At 45.3% G+C, this 21,231-nt stretch overlaps 1 protein-coding gene across 2 annotated transcripts in view; it reads left to right on the forward strand.

The window, feature by feature from the left end:
- Positions 1-21,231, forward strand: part of agrn (agrin) — a 474,755-nt gene that overhangs the window by 354,872 nt on the left and 98,652 nt on the right. For both annotated transcript variants that reach the window (XM_078557865.1, XM_078557866.1), the window contains one exon: positions 13,628-13,849. In XM_078557865.1, coding sequence (XP_078413991.1) covers positions 13,628-13,849 — 222 coding nt within the window. The remainder of the gene's footprint in view (positions 1-13,627; positions 13,850-21,231) is intronic.

Consider the following 21,231-nt stretch of genomic DNA (forward strand, 5'->3'; position numbering starts at 1 on the left):
ATCTCTGTCAGAATTTTATACATTTCAATGAGAATCCCCTCTCATTCTTCTAAACTCCAGTGAATACTGGCCTAGTCAGCCCAATCTCTCCTCATACGACAATCTTGCCATCCCAGGAATCAGTTTGATGAACCTTTGCTGCATTCCCTCCATAGCAAGTATATCCTTCCTTAGGTAAGGAGACCAAAACTGCACACAGTATTCCAGGTGTGGTCTCACTAAGGCCCTGTACAGCTGCAATAAGACATCCTTGCTCCTATAGTCAAGTCCTCTCACAATGAAGGCAAACATATCATTTGCCTCCTTAACTGCTTGCTGCACCTGCATGTTTGCTTTCGGTGATTAGTTACAAGAACACCCAGGGCCCTTTGTACATCAACATTTCCCAATCTTATCACTATTCAAATAATATTCTGCCATTCTGTTTTTCCTACCAAATTGGATAACTTCACACTTATCCATGTTATACTGCATCTGCCATGTATTTGTCTACTCACTCAACCTGTCTAAATCACCTTGAAGCCTCTTAACATCCTCCTCATCACTCACACTCCCACCAAGTTTTGTGTCGTCAGCAAACTTGGAAATATGACATTTGGTTCCTTCAATTCATTGATGTATAAAAAAAATCCCTTTATTCCTACTTTGTTTCCTGTCTGCTGACCAGTTCTCAATCCGTGCCAATATATTACCCCCAATCCCATGTGCTTTAATTTTGCACACTAACCTCTTATGTGGGGCTTTATCAAAAGCTTTCTGAAAATCCAAATACACCGCATCCACTGGTTCTCTCTTATCTATTCAGCTAGTTATGTCCTCAAAAAACTCCAGTAGGCTTGTCAAACATGATTTCCCTTTCATAAATCCATGTTGACTTTGTCTAATCCCGTTGATATTTTCTAAGAATTTAAGGAGCGCGGAGAACTTGGATTATTGTAAAGCTAGAGGAGATTACAGTAATGGGGAGGAGCAAGGCCATCAGGAATTTGAATAGAGGTATGCAAATTTTAAAATCAAGGCATTGTCAGACCAGGAGCTATTGTAGGTCAACAGGGACAGGAGTGATGGTTGCACAGGAATAGGTACGAGTTAGTACACAGGCTGCAGTGTTTTGGATGAACTCAAGTTTACAGAGGATGTCCAGCCAGAAGACCATTGAGGCAACAAAGACATGGGCGAGCGTCTAAGCAGCATATGATGTTAAACCAACAGTAAGTTGTCAGATCAGAGGATTAGTGCTCAGCATCAAATGATAATCGACCTTCATGTTCCAGTTAGAAACTATACCAATTCCTGAGAGGACATGGCCATTCTGCACAATTTTGGTTTTTGAAAACTGTACCCTAGAAGCTGCTGAATGTGGATGTTTTGGATCTACAGGGTATGTGTGTGTCTGCGTGTGGTGTGTGTGTATACACATGTGTGTTCCTGTCTCTGCCACCTTCACTTGTGTATGGACCGCCCTTGTCTTCACGAATCATAGCTCCTTACGCTGTGCATGTAATAGCTAGCCAGTTGCCTGGCGGGCTGATTGCAAGCTGTCTTGTGTGCATGTTATGCAAGTTTGCATCAAGGGTGTAAAAAAAAATGTGGATTTCCTCGGCAGATTGACAATAAATCGGATTAGAACTGTTCATTAGACGACTGCTAACTCCATCCTGAAGTGTCTTGACAAACTTCTTTTCATATTGTAACGTCTGTGCATCAATTGTCCTAAGATAGAGCAATTACTGACTTGCAGTCAGTGGAGGCTGCTTAATATTTAACTGGAGCAAACTTTACTCCTTTGTTTGCATTTAAAATGTGTTAAATTTCATCAATCTATTCTCATCATGTTGTTTAAGTACAGTTAGCATTTGCACTGAAAATAGACTGAACATTGTAAACGTGTTTTTCCTGAGGTCCGTATTAATTATACCTGAGATCCAAAATCATAAAAGCGCAAGAAATGGTTTAACCCATTATGGACATCATTTTTCAATTTCAGACAGGAGACTGTTGGTGCCCTCTGCCCCCGCCACGCCCCCCACCCCAACCACCCCCATCCGCCAAAACCCTTTTTTGGTTAAATTCCACACTGTAGCCAGTAATAAGTATGCCAATTTTCACCCCAGTCGCTGTGTAAGAATCAGATTTTTACCATGTCATGTATTGTCAAAATTAGCATGGAGAAGAATCTTGGGGATTGTTAGTTAAGATGTGTAAGCATGCATGCCTTTACATGAAATTCCTTTATCTGCTGGTAACTAAGGCATTAATCTTTTCAAAGTCTTGGTTTGCACATTAACGTACCAGAAGTCTGCACATGTTACTGCATTCATTAGTAACATCACGCAGTGTGATTTGCCCATTAGTGTTGTAATGTCCTGTCAGTTACCTTTATGTGCATGTAGTTTGCCCTGTAATATCCTCTCTCTCCCTTCATTTCCGCTACTCCATAACCCACTTCGTAAAAAGCATCACGGCACCGGAGAAGGAAACTTCAAATTTCCCGTCACTAGAAAATTCCAGAAATAATCCCTGTCCGAGCCACATGGCAAGAAAGCTGTGGGTATTTTGAAACCTACACATTCTGTGCGCTGTGTATCCGGGGATAATGAGCAGAAGCCCTTATGATTTAACTGCTGGTTAGACATCAGGTGCACAGTTAAGGGGAATGGGTTTTGACACATGTCAGCACCACATTTCTCTTAAGGATTTTTTTAGCTTAAAAGGTGCATTCTTTTTTTACTTCAACAAATGTGATTTCATTTAAAGAAGTGGCCATTGTACTGTTCAGTTCTCGGCACCGCAGCTTAGAAAGGATGTGAAGGCGCTAGAGAGAGTGCAGGAAAGATTTCCAAGACAGGGCTGAGGGACTTCAGTTACGAAGATTGATTGGAGAAGCTGAAGTTGCTCTCCTTAGAAAAGAGAAGGTTGAGGGGAAATGTGTTAGAGATGTTCAAAATCATGAGGGGTCTGTGCAGAGTAAGTAGAGAGAAACTGTTCCTAGGCGGAACAGTCAAAAATCAAAGGACGCCAATTTAAGGTGAATGGCAAAAGACCCTAAGGCAGCATGAGGAAAAACCTTTTTACACACAGTGAGTGTCTGGGATCGCACTGCCTGAGAGTGTGGTGGAGGCAGATTCAATTGGGGTTTTCAAAAGGGAATTGGGTAATTAGCTGAAGAGAAAAAGCTTGCAAGAAATAAGGAAAAGGCGAGCGAGTGGGACTAGCTGAGTTGCTCTCACAGGGAGCCAGCACAGACACATACTGTGTTGTAACCATTCCATGATTCAAGGTGCTGCAGACACCTCTGTTAGTGTGGGCGCCACCAGCTGTTACTCAAATTTACAACAATGTGATTGGGTTGTATTTTGTAGGTGATTGGCTCTCAATCACATCTCTCAGTCGACTTCACCTCTGTTAACCTTGGAAAACCCGCAGGCCGCTGATGGCCCTGCCAATGTTCCCTGTGCTACACCATCTGATTAGGGAGTAAGTCTGTAGGGAAATGGCGACCTGTGTCACTGGAAGCTCCCATCAGCGAAACACGACCAGCTGTTGAGAATTGCTCCAGAGTGCTGATGCTGCTTCTTTAATGCTCCTTTTACTTAATGTAAGAAAACTATTTTTATCTTTTTGTTTCATCCTTAAGAAGCATTAACTGCTCACAAACATGAGTGATGCCAACTTTTATATATTTGTTCATGGGATGTGAGTGTCACTGTCTGGGCCAGCATTTATTGCCCATCCCTAATTGCCCTTGAGAAGGTGGCGTTGAACCGCTACAGCCCATGTGGCGCAGGTACACCCACAGTGCTGTTAGGGAGGGAGTTCCAGGATTTTAACCCAGCGACAGTGAAGGAACAGCAATATATTTCCAAGTCAGGATGGTGAGTGACTTGGAGGGGAACTTCCAGGTGGTGGTGTTCCCATGCAACTGTTGCCCTTATCTTCTAGATTGGAGTGGTTTGGATGCTGCTGTCGAAGGAACTTTGGTGAACTGCTGCAGTGCATCTTGTAAATGGTACACACTGCTGCTACTGTGCATCAGTGGTGGAGGGAGTGAATGTTTTAAGGTGGTGGATGGGGTGCTAATCAAATGGGCTGCTTTGTCCTGGATGGTGTCAAGCACCTTGAGTGTTGTTGGAGCTGCACTCACCCAGGCAAGTGGAGAGTGTTCCATTACACTCCTGACTTGTGCCTTGTAGATGGTGGACAGGCTTTGGGGAGTCAGGAGGCGAGTTACTTGCTGCAGAATTCCCAGCCTCTGACCTGCTCTTGTAGTCGCAGTATTTACATGGCTAATCCAGTTCAGTTTCTGGTCAACGATAATACACACCACCCCCACCCTTCTACCCTGCCCACCCAACAGGATGCTGATAGAGGGGAATTCAGTGATGGTAATGCTATTGAATATCAAGGGGAGATGGTTAGATTTTCTCTTGTTGGAGATAGAAACATAGAAAATAGGAGCAGGAGTAGGTCATTCGGCCCTTCTGCATTCACCATGACCATGGCCAATCCTCTATCTCAACGCTGTACCCCTGGCACTTGTGGCACGAATGTTACTTGCTATTTATCAACCCAAGCTGCCAACATCAACAGTTTAATTTAAAATGACATATCCACGTCTCCAGAATAGAAGAGGTCTTTAATTAATGGCCCCTACATTTCTTCGTTATATACATCATAGGAATCTAGAATACAAGACTAGACTGACGATTATCAGGGCTGGGCTGGGCTGGGTGAAGGTGCTATAATTGGCCTCAGGAGGAAAGGAATAAGCCACAGTGTCTGCTCCTGATAACTGCCCATTGGACCCCTCTTAAAGCTAGGGTCAGTGTCCACCTGGTCAGCCTTCACACTCTGCAGACTTTTTTTATTCCTTATTTGGCTGAGGGCGTCACTGGCCAGGCCAGCATTTGTTGTCCATCCCTAATTGCCCATGAACTATGTGGCTTGCTAGGCCACTTCAGAGGGCAGTTAAGAGTCAACCATATTGCTGTGGGTCTAGGGTCACATGTAGGCCAGACCAGGTAAGGGCAGCACAGAGTTTCCTTCCCTTAAGGGCATTAGTGAACCAGATGGGGTTTTACAACAATTGATGATGGTTGTCATGGTCACCATTACTTAGACTAATTCGATTCCAGATTTATTAATTAATTGAATTGAAATTGCACCAGCTGCTGAGGTGGAATTTGAGCCCATGTCCCCAGAGCATTAGCCTGGAGCTTTGGAATACTTGTCCAATGATATTACCGCTGCACCACTGCCTCTACATGTATAGATCATAGCTAAGGCGTTCATGTCCTCTGCAGCTCACCCACATCACCCGACCCTCACTGACTCCTGTGTACGCATTCTAAGTCTTGTCCCAGCCTGTATTGGATCCCTTTGACCCCGTACTTCTGGTCTCCTGTGCAGGCTCCTTTCCTTTCACTCCCAACGTGTTCAGCACACTTTGAGCCACTTTGGCTCGAGGCTCCGGAACTCCCTCTCTGAAGCCTTCCATCTCGCCACCTTTTAAAAATATCACCCTTTTGCCTGAGCCTTCACCCCTCCCAAGTATCCTGTCATCGTTCGACCACTGCGTCTGTAACTGGTTTTAATCTATATATTTTATTGTTTTTCCTCCCCTGTCATCAGTTATAAAGAATCTTTGGACAGTTCCTATATTAAAAGTGCCAGTCAAACACAAGCTGTCTTTCAGTGCCCATGCATGGCTGCTGAGTGAAGATGTGATTGCTTTTGACTGTGACAGCCTCTACAGTCAAATAGCCATTGGCAGAATGGCCATTTGTGCATAAACGAGCACGAGAGAGGTGGTGGAACCCAGCATAAACCAGTGCCATCAGGAGGGGAGAATAATGAGGGGCAAAAGGAGGAAAAGGACTGTGCATTATTAAAACCAAAAGTTTTTTTTTTACACCCTTGTGATTTTGCTGTGCTGCCTTCTGTGCATGGGATCTGTCTGCCCTACATGTGTACGTCTCTATCTTTATTATTTTTTTTATGGAGGATCGCATTTGTGCTGCTACAGACCATGGGCTGTACTCTGGTACCAAGCATTTTGAATTCTTTGGATTTTTGATGGAGGTCAGTCTCCCAATGCACACGCAGTTTGAGCATTAATGCCAACATCTGCAGCTTGCTGAGCTGAATTATTTCTCCCTGCATCACTTGGCAAGTGTTTTCCATGCGTGGTGGATTCACCTGCTGGCGCTCTGATAGCCCCGAGATTGCTTGCACAGTTGGGAACTTAAGTGGGGAAAGTGGAGGAGCTGGTGAGTGTGGAAGGAATGAGAGAAGATATTTTTGAAGAATGAACGGATTGGTTGTCACGTTAGCATACCTCTTAACATCAACCATGTTGTTGGTCTAGCAAAGCTTTGCTTCACTCTTTGAGGACTACACATAAATAAGAAGAAGCTGTTTTTACAGGCAGGAGGGTTGGTAATCAGTGGAAACATCTATAATTGACAAAAGAGCCAGAGGGGAGATGAGGAGATTTGTTCTTCCAATTGAGTTAATAATATCCAGAATGCACTGCCTGAAAATATGGTGGACACAGATTCAATAGTATTTTACCCATATTAAATAAATATTTAAGATAAATATTTGAACTGGAGAAAATTTCAGGATTTCTATGGGAAGAGTAAGGGAGTGAACTAATTAGGTAGTTCTTTCAAGGAGCTGGCACAGGCAGAATGGGCTGAATGGCCTCCTGTGCTGTAAGATTCGACAACTACAGTTGCCGAATTAGAAACAGTGTAAAATTGGTCAATCAGATTTCGTGCCTAGCAAATTCTTTACCACTTACAATTCACTTAAACTTGTTCAGAAAGGACCTGAGTACATATATGGTGCAGAATTCAGTAGAAAGGTAAGTGGGTGATTAAATGCTACGCCTGGAGGTCTCTATTTCGGGCTTTGGCGCATCACTTGGGGAAGCAACCAGTTAGTGTTCAGCCGCATTGGTCTTGTTGGGTTAATTTTATATTTGGGCTTAGGGAAGACGAGGCAACGCTCCCCTTCTTTGGGCAACTAAATACACCAGGTTAAGACCACAGAGCTGCAAATTGCACTTGATCTGTGGTCAGCTTTGGGTTCAGTACCTCTTCTCAGTCCTGTATTTGAACTTGACTCAGTGAGGTGAGGGCAGTAGTTACAATCCACGTGTTCGCTTCTCAAAACAACTGCTTCCCCTTGGCTTTTACGCCAAAACCAGTAGCTGTGAACACGTTCAGTGAATTGAGTTTTGTTCGAGTCCCTTACCCGAGCCAGGCATATTAGAATTTATTATTCTCCCCTTTAATCCACAAATAGGTGGTTAAATTAGCTTCAGTACGTTCAGTTTGCACAGTGTTTTTTTTTAAAGCCATCATCGTTCCCGGGTAGCAGCATTTCACTGCATCACTGAAAGCTTATCCAGGAGCATTGATCTCAGGTACTTCAGTTTGAATTGATTTCAATTGGGCTTAAATGGCAAGGCATAGACTTGTTGAACCTGTAATCAGGTTCTGGTGATGTCAACAGATGATTGCACATTTAGGCAGCACCCGTGGAGGTGTCACATGTGATTTGAAGCTATCCCCAGCTCCCTTTGGAAGTAGTAATGGAAAAACTCAACAGGAAGATTGAGGGTGTCTAAAAGAAAATTACTGCTGCTTTCTCCCCGGTATTATCGATTTGGATTGATGGTTACTAAAGTGTGTGTAGCTGTGACATGAACCATTTTAATAACCGGAGGCATCACCACAATTATGACAGGAGACACTCAAGACAGTGATATTTTATGAGCCAAGCCAATGTTATAATTGCTTTCTCCTTCCTACATAGTTGGCAGCTGTGCCTTTTTTCTGCTCACGCCATTGACATCAAAATAGAACCAGAGCCATGAAGCTGGTTTAAAAAACTGTTGCCCTTCAGAGGAACCCGAACAAACTGAAGTTTTAAACTGGGCCCCGACCTAACGTTTTACCAAATTATTGCCAATGCAGCTGTGAGAAATTACAGCAGCTCAGAGACTCCACTGTCATCGGGGACGACGCTCAGGCTGATGAACTGTGTGAACCCTGAAGAACAAACTTTGTTTTTCAGCAACCCGATCTCTTGAGTTCTTCCAAAGTGAGTTTGAATTGATCAGAATCGGGCAGCGTTTTCTGGTTCGTTTCCACGTTCTCAGTCGCGAGAAAGGGTAACAATTTGCCAAACTCACTTTTGAGGCAACAAGTGAGGCACCAAAATGGATTCAGATCCTGTGAGGCAGGGAGGGAAGCAATCCACTCCGGATCTTCCAGTGACGCCTGCATGCTCAGTGAAGTGAGGACAGATTCAGATGTGGAAGTGATGCCTGGCACAGTCAAATAGCCAGATTGCATTTTCTAGGCTTACACATGGATAATGCCCTTTTTTAAAAAAATCATTTATGGAATGAATGACTGGCTGGGCCAGCATCTGTTGCCCATACCTAGTTGCCCTTGAGAAGGTGGTGATGAGCTGCCTTCTTGAACTGCTGCAGTCCATATGTAGGTACATCCACAGTGCTGTTAGGAAGGGGACTCCAGGATTTTGACCCAGTTACAGTGAAGGAACAGCGATATATTTCCAAGTCAGGATGGTGAGAGACTTGGAGGGGAACTTCTAGGTGGTGGTGTTCCCATGTGTCTGCTGCCCTTGTCCATCTAGATGGTAGTGGTCGTGGGTTTGGAAGGTGCTGTCAATGGAGCCTTGGTGACTTTCTGCAGTGCATCTTGTAGATGGTACACACTGCTGCTACTGTGCATTGGTGGTGGAGGGAATGAATGCTCGTGGACGTGGTACCAATCAAGCAGGCTGCTTTGTCCTGGACAGTGTCAAACTTCTTGAGTATTGTGGGAGCTGCACTCATCCAGGCAAGTGGAGAACATTCCATTATGCTCCTGATTTGTGCCTTGTAGATGGTGGACAGGCTTTGGGGAGTCAGGAAGTGAGTTACACATCACAGGATTCCTAGCCTTTGACCTGCTCTTGTCGCCACATTATTTATATGGCTAGTTCAGTTCAGTTTCTGATCACTGGTAACCCCTGGGATGTTGATAGTGGGGGATTCAGTGATGGTAATACCATTGAATGTCAAGGGGTGATGGTTAGGTTCTCTCTCATTCGAGATGGTCATTGTCTGACTCTTGTGTGGCGTGAATGTTACTTGCCACTTGTCAGCCCAAGCCTGGATGTTGTCCAGGTCTTGCTGCATTTGGACATGGACTGCTTCAGTATCTGAGGAGTCACACATGGTGCTGAACATTGTGCAATCATCAGCGAACATCCCCACTTCTGACCTTATGATGGAGGAGAGTTATTGATGAAGGCGCTGAAGATGGTTGAGCCGAGGACATTACCCTGAGGAACTCCTGCAGTGATGTCCTGGAGCTGAGATGACTGACCTCCAACAACCACAACTATCTTCCTTTATGCTAGGTATGACTCCAACCAGTGGAGAGATTTCCCCCTGATTCCCATTGACTCCAGTTTTGCTAGGGCTCCCTGATGCCACACTCGGTCAAATGCTGCCTTGATGTCAAAGGCAGTCAGTCTCACCTCACCTTGGGAGTTCAGCTCTTTTGTCCATGTTTGAACCAAGGCTGTAATGAGGTCAAGAGCTGAGTGGCCCTGGCGGAACCCAAATTGGGAGTCAGTGAGCAGGTTATTGCTAAGCAAGTGCCGCTTGATAGCACTGTTGATGACCCCTTCCTTTACTTTACTGATGATCGCAGGTAGACTGAAGGGGCGGTAATTGGCCGGATTGGATTTGTCCTGTTTTTTGTGTACAGGACATAACTGGGCAATTTTCCACATAGCTGGGTGGATGCCAGTGTTATAGCTGTACTGGAACATCTTGGCTAGGTGTGCAACAAGTCCTGGAGCACAAATCTTCAGTACTATTGCCGGAATATATAGTCTTTGCAGTATCCAGTGCCTTCAGCTGTTTCTTGATATCACGTGGAGTGAATCGAATTGGCTGAAGACTGGCATCTGTGATGCTGGAGACATGCGTGAGAGGCCAAGATGGATCATCCACTCGGCACTTGCAGCTGAAGATTGTAGCAAACGCTTCAGCCTATCCCATTTAACACTGTGGTAGTGTCACACAACACAATGGAGGGTATCCTCAATGTGAAGGTGGGACTTCGTCTCAACAACAACCGTGCGGTGGTCACTCCTACTGGTATTGTCATGGACGGATCTGCGGCTGAGGTCAAGTTTGATTTTCCCCTTGTTGGTTCCCTCACCACCTGCTGCAGACCCAATCTAGCAACTATGTCCTTTAGGACTCAGCCAGCTCGGTCAGTAGTGGTGCTACCGAGCCACTCTTGGTGATGGGCATTGAAGTTCCCTACCCAGAGTACATTCTGCACCTTCAGTGCTTCCTCCAAGTGGTGCTCACCATGGAGGAGCACTGATTCATCAGCTGAGGGAGGGCAGTATGTGGTAATCAGCAGGAGGTTTCCTTGCCCATGTTTGACCTGATGTTATGAGACTTTATGGGGTCCAGAGTTGATGTTGAGGACTCCCAGGGCAACTCCCTCCCAACTGTATACCACTGTGATGTCACCGGCAGGACAGACCCAGGGATGGTGATGGTGGTGTCAGGGATATAATCTGTGGTATATGATTCCTTGAGGATGACTATGTCAGGCTCTTTGAGACAGCTCTCCCAATTTTGGCGCTAGCCCCCAGATGTTAGTAAGGAAGACTTTCCAGGGTCGACAGGACTGAGTTGTCGGTCCTGGTGCCTAGGTCAATGCCGGGTGGTCCGTCCAGTTTCATTCCTTTTTTTGTGACTTTATAGTGCTTGAGTGGCTTGCTAGGCCATTCCAGAGGACAGTATAGAGTCAAACCGCATTGCTGTGGGTCTGGAATCACATGTAGGCCAGACCAGGTAAGGATGGCAGATTTTCCTTCCCCAAACGACATTAGTGAACCAGATGGGTTTTTACAACAGTCGACAATGGTTTCATGGTCACCATTAGACTTTTAATTCCAGGGGCAGAATATTGAGTTTGGCGGCAGGCACACTCCTGACCCAGCTGAGCGTGAAATGACGCGCGATGACATCGGGCGAGTGTCCCAGCGCCATCGTGTAGTCCCGCGATATTTCCATCAGCGGGCATGCGCCAGAGTCAGCAGCGCGCCCGCCGACAATTAGAAGACCCACTAAGGCTATTAAAAAGATGATTAAATTCAAATTTATGGGTTGGATGGGCAGGCAAAAACGCCAAGCAGCCTTTGCACTTTTTAGGAAACCTCATCCACGGGCGGGATGAGGTTTCCTAAAGTGAATAAAAATAAAATAAAAACTTCACATTTGAATTAAAAAATTTTTAAAGCCTTAATTGCCCTGCCCGCATAAAATCGTGTTGCGGTGCCCGTCGGCTTCCTGACCACCCCTGCCCACCAAGGGCAAAATTCTGCCCCTGATTTTTATTGGATTCAAATTCCACCATCTGCTGTGATGGGACTCGAGCCTGGGTCATTGCCCTGGGTCTCTGGATCACTAGCCCAGCGACAATACCACTACGCCATCACCTCCCCACAATGTGTGTGGGGTATTCGGGCTGTCCAGTACCCGGGTAATGATCCCTATTGTGGGCTAGAATTTTCTGGAGAGGAAGGAAGCACCAGCAGAGGTTTATTTTTAAATCCTCTGGGTTCTGCTTCTTCAGTTCCCTTCCTCACACAATAATCTTCAGCTGTTTGTTTACTGGAGATGTTGCTACATTTCCCTGTCCTATCCCCATATATCTTTTTTTTTCAGAGAGTGATTGGCTCTGTCTGGTTCACCTTCACCTATTGAGTGAATGGCAGGTCAAAATCTGGTCACTATTTCCATCCTAAACTGGCTGTTGCTCAGTTAACCTTCAGTCCGTGAAGAGGTGGACTAAGGGGCTTGGGACTCTTCCAAGACACACAGGATCTGTCTAGTGTTACAGAGGAACATGGGGTGGAATTTAGTGCCCACCCACTAGGTGAATTTGGAGGCGGTGGGGGGCATTTAATTGGACAGTAGGGTGCTGGGTGGGGAATCCCGCCACCTTTCCGCCTCTGGCTCAATTAGGTCTGGGACGAGAAGGCTCATGGATGGCTCTCAGTGAGATCGGGGGGTGCGCAAACCCCCCTTGTTGTCAGGTACCCAGTGCCTGATCAAAGCACCTGACAGCAGGAAGGCAGGAGTCACTGAGAGTCACCCCTCAGCCCTTGCTGCCAACCACCCTCACACCCTGTGATTCCCATCCTGCCCTCCCTCACCCTTTTTTAAACATTCATTCATGGGATGTGGGCGTCGCTGGCTAGGCCAGTATTTATTGCCTGTCCCGAATCGCTCTTTAGAAGGTGGTGGCGAGGTGCAGTCCTGTGGCTCGGGACCCTCGGCAGTCTTAGGCCTCTCCCTGGGTGCAAGGGTAAGGGGCTGGCTCTCAAAGCCATGTTCCCACTACCACCCCTCCACCTCCGCCCCAGCTCCTTCCCAATGCTGAATCCCTTGCAGTGGGTTGGGAAAATGTTGCATTAGGCTAGTCAGCAATCACCTGATTCAGTTCGTAGACCTGCGTTATCTTAAAGATGATCAGTATGGAGGCTAGTTCATCAATTTGCAGAAGTTTGAATGCTGAGTTTGCAGTACCACGCTGGGGCTTATTATAAATGAGATATTATACCAGTCAGTAGCCCAGTTAATCCGTGATTTATTGCTACTTTTAATGCCAGCTGTATACCGATCAGCACTCAAAAAATCACTTCTGTTGTGATGGGGGATCTATTTGTTTTTTAGGTTACTGTTGTATCTGCTCTAGCTGTTTAATTCAGCAGAACTTACAACATTGTCTGTAAATATTTATTGGCAAGATTACGTTGTCAGATATGCCGAGTTTACAGATCTGGTTAGCGCTCCTGCCTGGAACTTTTGCAGGCGACACAGTAACTTTAATATAAATTAACTATTCAGGAAACCCCCTGCTGGGAACTTGGGAACAGACGTTAAAACGGGAGTCCCTAAATTTTCTACATGGAGACTCGAGGGGGCCAAGCAACGTTTAAATCGAAGGCATCATAGTGTGGATTCTGGAAGTCTGAAATATAAATAAAATACGCTGGAAATACTCAGCAGGCCAGGCAGAATGATCTGCTGAGCATTTTCAGCATCTTCTGTTTATATTCTAGTTTAAATCTGTGATTCCCCATTGACTTATGAGTACCACAAGTTATTGATGCCAGCAAATCCAGGTGTTCTGTTTTTAAAATTTATCCAGCAAGAGGTCATGACCCTTTTCAAATCACTAGACCCATGAGATCCAAGCAGGATGGCTAAGGAATAGAAGTGCAGACGAAACAGGTTTCGTGGGCCAGGTTGCTAAAGCTTGGAGCCTGTAACTTGGACACCGCCCCCCCCCCCTCCCCGGGGCCTAAAGATATCCGGGCGGCCTGATATCCTCCAAACCTGGAGCAAGCGAGCTACCCCGTGCACCCTTGAGTAGAAGGCCGGGTACGGGGTGAACCAAATACCGGATGGGTTTGAATTCTGGTCGCTTGTAAACAAAGCCACTTCAAATGGCAGCGCAAAGATAAAACTTTTTAAAATAACCTCCTGCTTGATTTCTTCAAACAGACCTTAACACTCTAAGCCCCTGCCTGAACGTTGATTGTGATTTTGGGGCCAAATGCATTGTGAAGAATAACAAACCTGTGTGTGAGTGCCAGCAGACTTGCCAGAATGTGTATGAACCTGTTTGCGGCAACGATGAGCATATCTATGGCAGTCAGTGCGAGTTGGAGTCCATGGCCTGTATTTTGAAAAAGCACATCACCATCAAACACAAGGGTCCTTGTGGTAAGTGGAAAATAATCGCTTCCTGAAGTTTTTATTAAAGTAGTAGCATTAACAACTATTAATTTTATTCCCATGTTTTACTTCTATGTTTCGTACAAGAAATAAAGTGTGAATTGGAAATTTAATCTTGCCAGTTTTACCGCAGACTCTTATAGTGTCGTCATTTTCACCTTTCTGTCTGATTCTCCTCAATGTAAACTTCTCTTGGAGCCTTCTAATGATTCCGTTCCCAGTGATTGTTCCTCGTTCCTCTCCACCCTACTTTAGTCACCTGGCTAAGGTTATTTAGAGGCTAAAGCCATGTTAGCTTTTAATGCTTCAACATAACCATGCTTCTCATTCTCATCATGGAGTGTCAGGTGAGATTGAGTGCCCACCTTAGTATCGGGAGTCTTGAGTTTAGTGGATTCATTTGGTCTTTTTGAGGTCGACAAGAGAAGAGTCATATCTTAGGGGGTGGGGAGAAATGGAGAGACTGAGCATAATGGGGCCACATTGCTATGGTGTCAGTCTGGAACACTTGGTACCAATGTTCCCGCTAAGATGTGGAAGTATGCAGCAGCCAGCAAAATACTGCATAAAAACAAAAATACCCGTCAGCTGTATCCCTCTCCGCAGACGCTGTCAGACCTGCTGAGTTTTTCCAGATATTTTCGTTTTTGTTCTAGATTTCCAGCATCCGCCGTATTTTGCTTTTAAAATACTGCACAAACCTTGTTCCATGATCACATGCGGCTACACAAATAATTTAAAGGGACCAAGCGCTGGTCCCTTTAAGCTCTGAGAAAACAGGCCACGCACGAGAACTAAATTTCAGGAGCGTAGGAGCAGGAGTTAGGCCATTCGGCCCCTCGAGCCTGCTCTCCCATTCAGCTAGATCAAGGCTGATCTTCCACCTCAAAGCCATCTTCTCCCACTATCCCCGTATTCCTTAATGTCATTGGTAAAAGGGAACATTGGTCAGCACTCAGTGGACATTCATTTCTAACCGAGATGGACTTCTTTTTTTATTGGCATCATATTTTGTCTTTGAATGTTATCCTGTCCGGCCTGGTGTTGCCAACTCGGATGGGATGTATTCCTGGAGGTTTCATCACCTGACCTCCCGCCCCCACACTCCTGCCATTGGTCACCCAATGCATCCATCCTCACAGGCCACCGTACTGCTGCACCGATTGGAGGGCGAACACACTTTACTGCCCGGCTGGATGATTTTTAGCTCTCAGTCAAACTATCCCCGATATTTTTGTAACAGCTAAATAAAAGCATTTAAAGAAAATTACAAAAAAAAAACCTGAGGGCTTTTATTGCCCCTCAATTTTTCTGCGGGGCTGCAGTGCGTTGGAGATAAATTTTAAATCCGCTCTCACATAGATCCTGTTGCTATCAGCCTCTGTGTTTGCTGACCTACGTTGACTCCCGGTTCAGCAAAGCCTTAATTTTACAATTCTCCTCCTAGTTTTCAGATCCCTCCATGACCTCACCTTCCCCCTCTCTGTAATCCCCTCTAGCCTGACAACCCTCCGAGATTTCGGAACTCATCTAACGTGGGTCTCTGGAGCGTCCCCGATTTTAATTGCGCCGCCGTTGGTGACTGTGCCTTCCGCCGCTGAGGCCCTAAACTTTGCAATTCCCTCCCTAAACCTCGCTGTCTCTCGAGCTCTCTATCTTCCTTTAAGACGCTCCTTCAAGCCTACCTCTTTGACCAAGCTTTTGACCCTCTGCCCTAATATTGCCGTATGTGGCTCGGTGTCAAATTTTGCTTTAAAAACCTGCCTGTGTAGTACCTTACTATGTTAAAGGTGCTATATCAATGCAAGTTGTTGTCGATGTTGGCGATTCCAGGATACTCTTGGATGGCTGAAGATCCCATGTTCAATAAAGGACATGTCCGTCCTGCGAGCAAACCGTTCGGTGCTCTACTCCTCTGCTGTATTCCCATGGGCTCTACTGAAGTGTGAAGGGTTTTAAGGGGACGCGGCTTAGGTTTAGCGGCCTGGGCTTCGCTTGCCCAGATGGTCACAAGTCGAAACCCACGGCACCGCCTGACGCTCCGGGTCACCGAATACTGTCTGTAGTGAGTCTGTAGCCTTGTGTGGCTAGCCTTTCAGGTGGAATACCTTGGGGGAATAGATGATGGTTGCCTGATCCCTCTTCAAGCACGCCATCAACTGCATGAGCACACATGCTTTATTGATGGAAAGGTCTGTAGCCGGACTGGATCCCGGCACGCCAAAAGCAGAAAGCTGGAAGGCGGCCGGGGAGAGAAAAGAGTGTGCTGGGCAATCAGCGTGCTCTGTTGTCATGGTTACTCACCTCCCCACTCTGTGGTCACTTAGCTAACTGCTGCCGACATAAAATTACAGACCCCCAATAGATGTGCAGATGGACCTGATCTCCAGAGGCCGCCAGGTGGTGCCTGACTGACACGAGGTCAGAGAAGTAAATTAAAAGCGATGGGAGTGGGTGTCCGGCTGAGTGGCTCTAAGTTACTCAGCAGCTATTGCTTATGCTTCTTATTGTTAGACAGCAAAGGACTGATGCCCTCTGTGGTATTATTAATCTGAGGCCACAGAAAAATGGATTGGTTAATAGATTTATTCCTGACTCTGTTAGTGATGAATAATTCACTCACTTCATTTAAAGCTTGAATAATGGGCATTGGGTTAAAAAGACAATTTTTTAACCCAGAGTTAAAACCCAGGGTGTGTGCACAGTACAAAGTTATGAATTGCCCGTGGAAAGTTATATGTTCTAGGCCAGGGGTCCAAACTTCTGTCTTTATTGGCTACGTACAATCCATGTATGAAATTTAAATTTGTGTTGTCATTAATTTACATAGAATCATAGAAAGAAGCCATTTGGCCCATTGTGTCACTGCTCGTACATATACGTCAGGTTGCTGATACTGGCAAATCAAGGTGTTCTAATTTAGGATTTACCCACCAATGACACATTAGAGCTAAATACAGCCCTTTCCAAACCTCAGTGTTAACCTTGTGACAGCCAATTGGTGAAGGAGGAGACCGGAAGCCAATCTTTACTCAGTTTTAGATTCATTCACAAAGTGAAACATTACAAATGTCTAGCTGCTAACTCTACAACCCGCCACCAGTGTCAATAAGTGCTTCTTTTATAACCAAAAACAAAAATACCTGGAAAAACTCCGCAGGTCTGACAGCATCTGCGGAGAGGGATACAGTTAACGTTTCGAGTCCGAATGACTCTTCATCTGATGAAGAGTCATTCGGACTCGAAACGTTAACTGTATCCCTCTCCGCAGATGCTGTCAGACCTGCTGAGTTTTTCCATGTATTTTTGTTTTTGTTCTAGATTTCCAGCATCCGCAGTATTTTGCTTTTATCTTAGTGCTTCTTTTATACTTCTTTGTTGAATCTTTAACCAATGAAGCGTCCCATTTGAAAGGGACTCTACTACCCCACTTTAACAAAGAAAAAACTTTAAAGGAAACTTTAAAACTTAAATTAAAATGTTATTCCTGGCATCAAAGATGCACTCCAGCCCCTACAGTGCCCACTGGTCAAGGAAGGCCTCAAACACATGTTCCCTCTCCAGGGACACCTGCTTGTAGACGTGACCACAGAGGGTTGAACGACCTGCTCAACTACCAGCTGCCTGGCCACCTTGGCAAGTGTTTCTTCATACTCTTTTAAGTAAACTAAAACCAAATGAACAAATTAACGAATGACCAGCCCCTTAGATGCTCTTTTGAAAACCAATAAACAAATATAAACTAATTAACCGGGCACTGTAACAAAAATCAAAACTTCCAAAGGAAACTTAATAAATTAAATTGAAATGTCATTACCGGGGATTATAATGTACTCCAGCCCCTGTGGTTGCGGAAAGCCTTAAGCATACCGGTGGACACTGCATACTCCCTCTCCAGGGACAGGTGCAAATGTAGCTGCGGAAGAAGGGCTGAGTGTTGGGCCAAACAACCCCCTCAAATGCCTGCTGCCTGGACCTGTTAATGGCCATCTTGGCCAGGCCCAGGAGCAGTCTTGCGAGGAGGTCCTCCGCTCTGACTGCCTCCCTCCGCACTGGGCGGCCAAAGATCAGGGCGTGGGGGGGGGGCAGAAGTACAACCAAAACTTGCCCCTTCAAATAATCAAGAAGGGACAGCAACCTCGCACAATCTATATATTCGTGGAACACAGACTGCCCAAGGCTGCAGACAAGACAAGCAACCTGGGAGTCTGTGAACCACATTAGTCGTTTGTTGCACGGGACTGCTGCATGCAACATCCTCCAGGCCAAATCCCAAAATGGTAACGCCCCTCCTCTATGTGCACAATAAATGTCCAATGAGTGCCACCCCCTCCATGCCCATCCGTATACACTTAACTTTAATTTCTACAATTAACACTCAAGGTTCACAAAGTACAAACATGAAAAAAACCAGCAAATAATGGATATAAATGCAGAAGGGGATAGAGCCCAGAATACTGGTAATTTCCACCCTCTTAACAGTGAATTTCCCAGTTACAGGTCGTATGTGAGACGAGGACTGCAGAACATGAGAGTCCTCCTGCCACTGCTCTAGCTTTGCGATCAGTATTGAAGACTGCAAGGACATGATTGGGTTTGGGGAGGGGTGGAGCCCATTAGGCTTTTTTTTTAAAAAAACATTCTTTTGACTGCCATCGACGGTATGACAGGGCAGCCTTCATTTGAATACCAATCCATATGGTTGTCTCCTGTGTCCAGAAACTTGGGGGTGATCAAAACCTTAAACCTCAGCAAACAGATGTTCGGTACAATCCTGGAAGTGAGTGGGATGGGATCGCGTTTGCATGAAAAAAAAATTTTTTAAACCCCTTCCCTAACCATCTGCTGCCCATTTTAGGACTGTTGAAGTTCCACCTTGTCTTTTCTGCTCCTGTTTTCTAATTCTAACCCCGTCTCCCTGTTTTCCCTCGTTTCTCGGTGCATTTCTCTCTCAGACGTTCATTTGCCTGTATATCTCCCTGACTCTTACTCATTTTGAGTAAGAAAAATAGGCGTCGTCTGATTGGTGTTGCTCTGGCAACAGTTGTGCGTGCACAAATTTGACTTCCTGATCGTTTTTCTGGATATTTTCACTTCCAGTCACAATGGGGAGTTATTTTGCAATCTAACAAACCAGAGTAATGGGCATTTACTGCCAGCACTACAAAGCTGTGGATGTTCCTTTCACAAAGATGCCGTCTGTGGTTAGAGGTGGATGCAGTGCAGAAAGTGGAGCAGAGATATTGGGGACAGGAGTAGGAATAAAAGCAAAATACTGCGGATGCTGGAAATCTAAAATAGAAACAGAAAATGCTGGAAAAACTCAACAGGTCTGACAGCATCTGTGGAGAGAGAAACAGAGTTAACATTTCGAGTCTGTATCACCCTTCTTCAGAGCTCTAACCTGAACTGCAGGCTGCTGCTTCTGTGTGCTGTAGGGCCCTGTACTGCACCCCACCACCCCAGCCCCCACTCTGGGCTTCGAGAGCCTGTCCACTGCCCTCTGGTCAGTCATTGGACAATTCGGAAAAAATGGCTACCTGGTGACTGTTTTCCATGGTGTGCATGGTCGTGGCCCCAACTTTGGAGCCCTGAGCCAAAACCCAAAATCCTATCCAGATCCTTCCAACTTCAGTAAACTTAATATGGCTGCCGCAAGCCCTGGCCAGAAAGGAGATAATTGGGTATGTCCCCTCTCAAACCCTACCATAAGTCACACCCTGCCTCCAATTCATTGACTGACGCAATAGTGTCAATATTCATTCTATTTTAATAATTGGTGTTTGGAAACCCTTGTTTTTCTACTCTAACCTCAGGATTTTTATGCTTGACCCTATGTGCAGTAAGGGGTTGGTTAACTCAGCTAGATGGCTAGAGTATGGCACAGAATGACACCAACAGTGTGGGTTGAATCCTCGTACCATCTGACGTCATTGTAGGATCCCACCTCCTCACCTTGCCCCACAGCGCTATCATGGTTTGAGCCATGGTTAGCAACCCTTGGACAGGAGGACGCTACATAGAGAGAGAATGTGCAGTGCATTTTTGTTCAGTAACCTCAACGTGACCAGCATCGGTAGCGGGGTTCCTTAAAGATGAGTTGAGAAGAAGCAACAGCAACAATAAGATCCTAAATTTCATTGGAATTGGTTTTGCAAATCTGCGTTTTCCAGATTGTAATATCAAGCGAGCTCTGCTTTCACTTCTACTGTAATGGGAGGCATGACAGTGGCCGCATGCTGTCACTTCACTACGTTGCAAAGAAACATTCAAGAACAAACATTTTTGCTGCACAATGACTATAAATTGTGATTTCTGGCAGCTCCTGCTGCAATTGATTTTCCAAGAACTTTGGTTCTACTGTATTTTCTATTGGAAGGAGCTGCAAGTGCTTACATCAGATTGATGTACCAACGACAGTGATGATAAGGAGAATAATGGAATGGAAACTCTTTATCTAAAGTAGACAATGGCCATGAACTGGCAAAACTGACGGTGCAGATGTAATGTCAGACTAAATAGGGAAACATTAGGACCTCAGAATTAAAAGCAACAGTAGAATATGATATGGAAACAAATGTGTGGGATCCGTTGTAACTAAACTTACTGAATAGTTTGGGCCTCATTAACTCACCGAAAAGAAATAAAATCTGAGTTAGTTGCTAAATTTGAGAAACAATGCAAGAAATAGTGAAGATATGAAGTGCTTAAATGAGAAGGTAAATGCATGGACTATTCACTTTCCTGTTTTTTTGGCGAATTTTTGTGATCATCATTGTAAATAGATGTGAGAATAGAACCAGTAAAGACCACAAGCAGTTTCAAATTAAATGAAGCACGATCTGGTGCTGAGTAAAACGTCTTCAACTATGCCCCAGAAATGAGGTGAAAATGTCTTTTCAGAATAGATATAATTAAATTACAAAAGAAGAACCTGGTCCTGGGCTTTGTTACCTCTGGCACGCAGGAAATCTTTCCCTCTCCTGGCAAAGCACCACCGCTATTTAAACAAAGTGATTCTTTCACCACTTCCCTCACCCAACCTTCATTTTTGAAACACCTATCATCAGAAGTGGACGGCAGGGAGGAGAATGGGCCCTGAGACATTGCGGGCAAACCTAACCCATGGGGTGGGAAACCCATGGGATCTGGTTGAATGCTGATTTTTAAACCCCGCCCAATGTTTCTCTTTTGACTTCAGAGGAGATTAAAATTGGGTAGATGTAAAATTAACATTGCATCCAGCCCTTTAGTTTCCCATCTGGCGGAATAGGTTAAAATTGCTCCCATTGGGCCAGGTGTAAAAGCAGCATTCCAGCTGATCTTGTGGTTTCCTGGCTGACAGAATAGGTTAAAATTGCTCCCATTGT

This window comes from Cetorhinus maximus, chromosome 15 (assembly GCF_964194155.1).
Source record: "Cetorhinus maximus chromosome 15, sCetMax3.hap1.1, whole genome shotgun sequence".
NCBI lineage: Eukaryota > Metazoa > Chordata > Chondrichthyes > Lamniformes > Cetorhinidae > Cetorhinus > Cetorhinus maximus.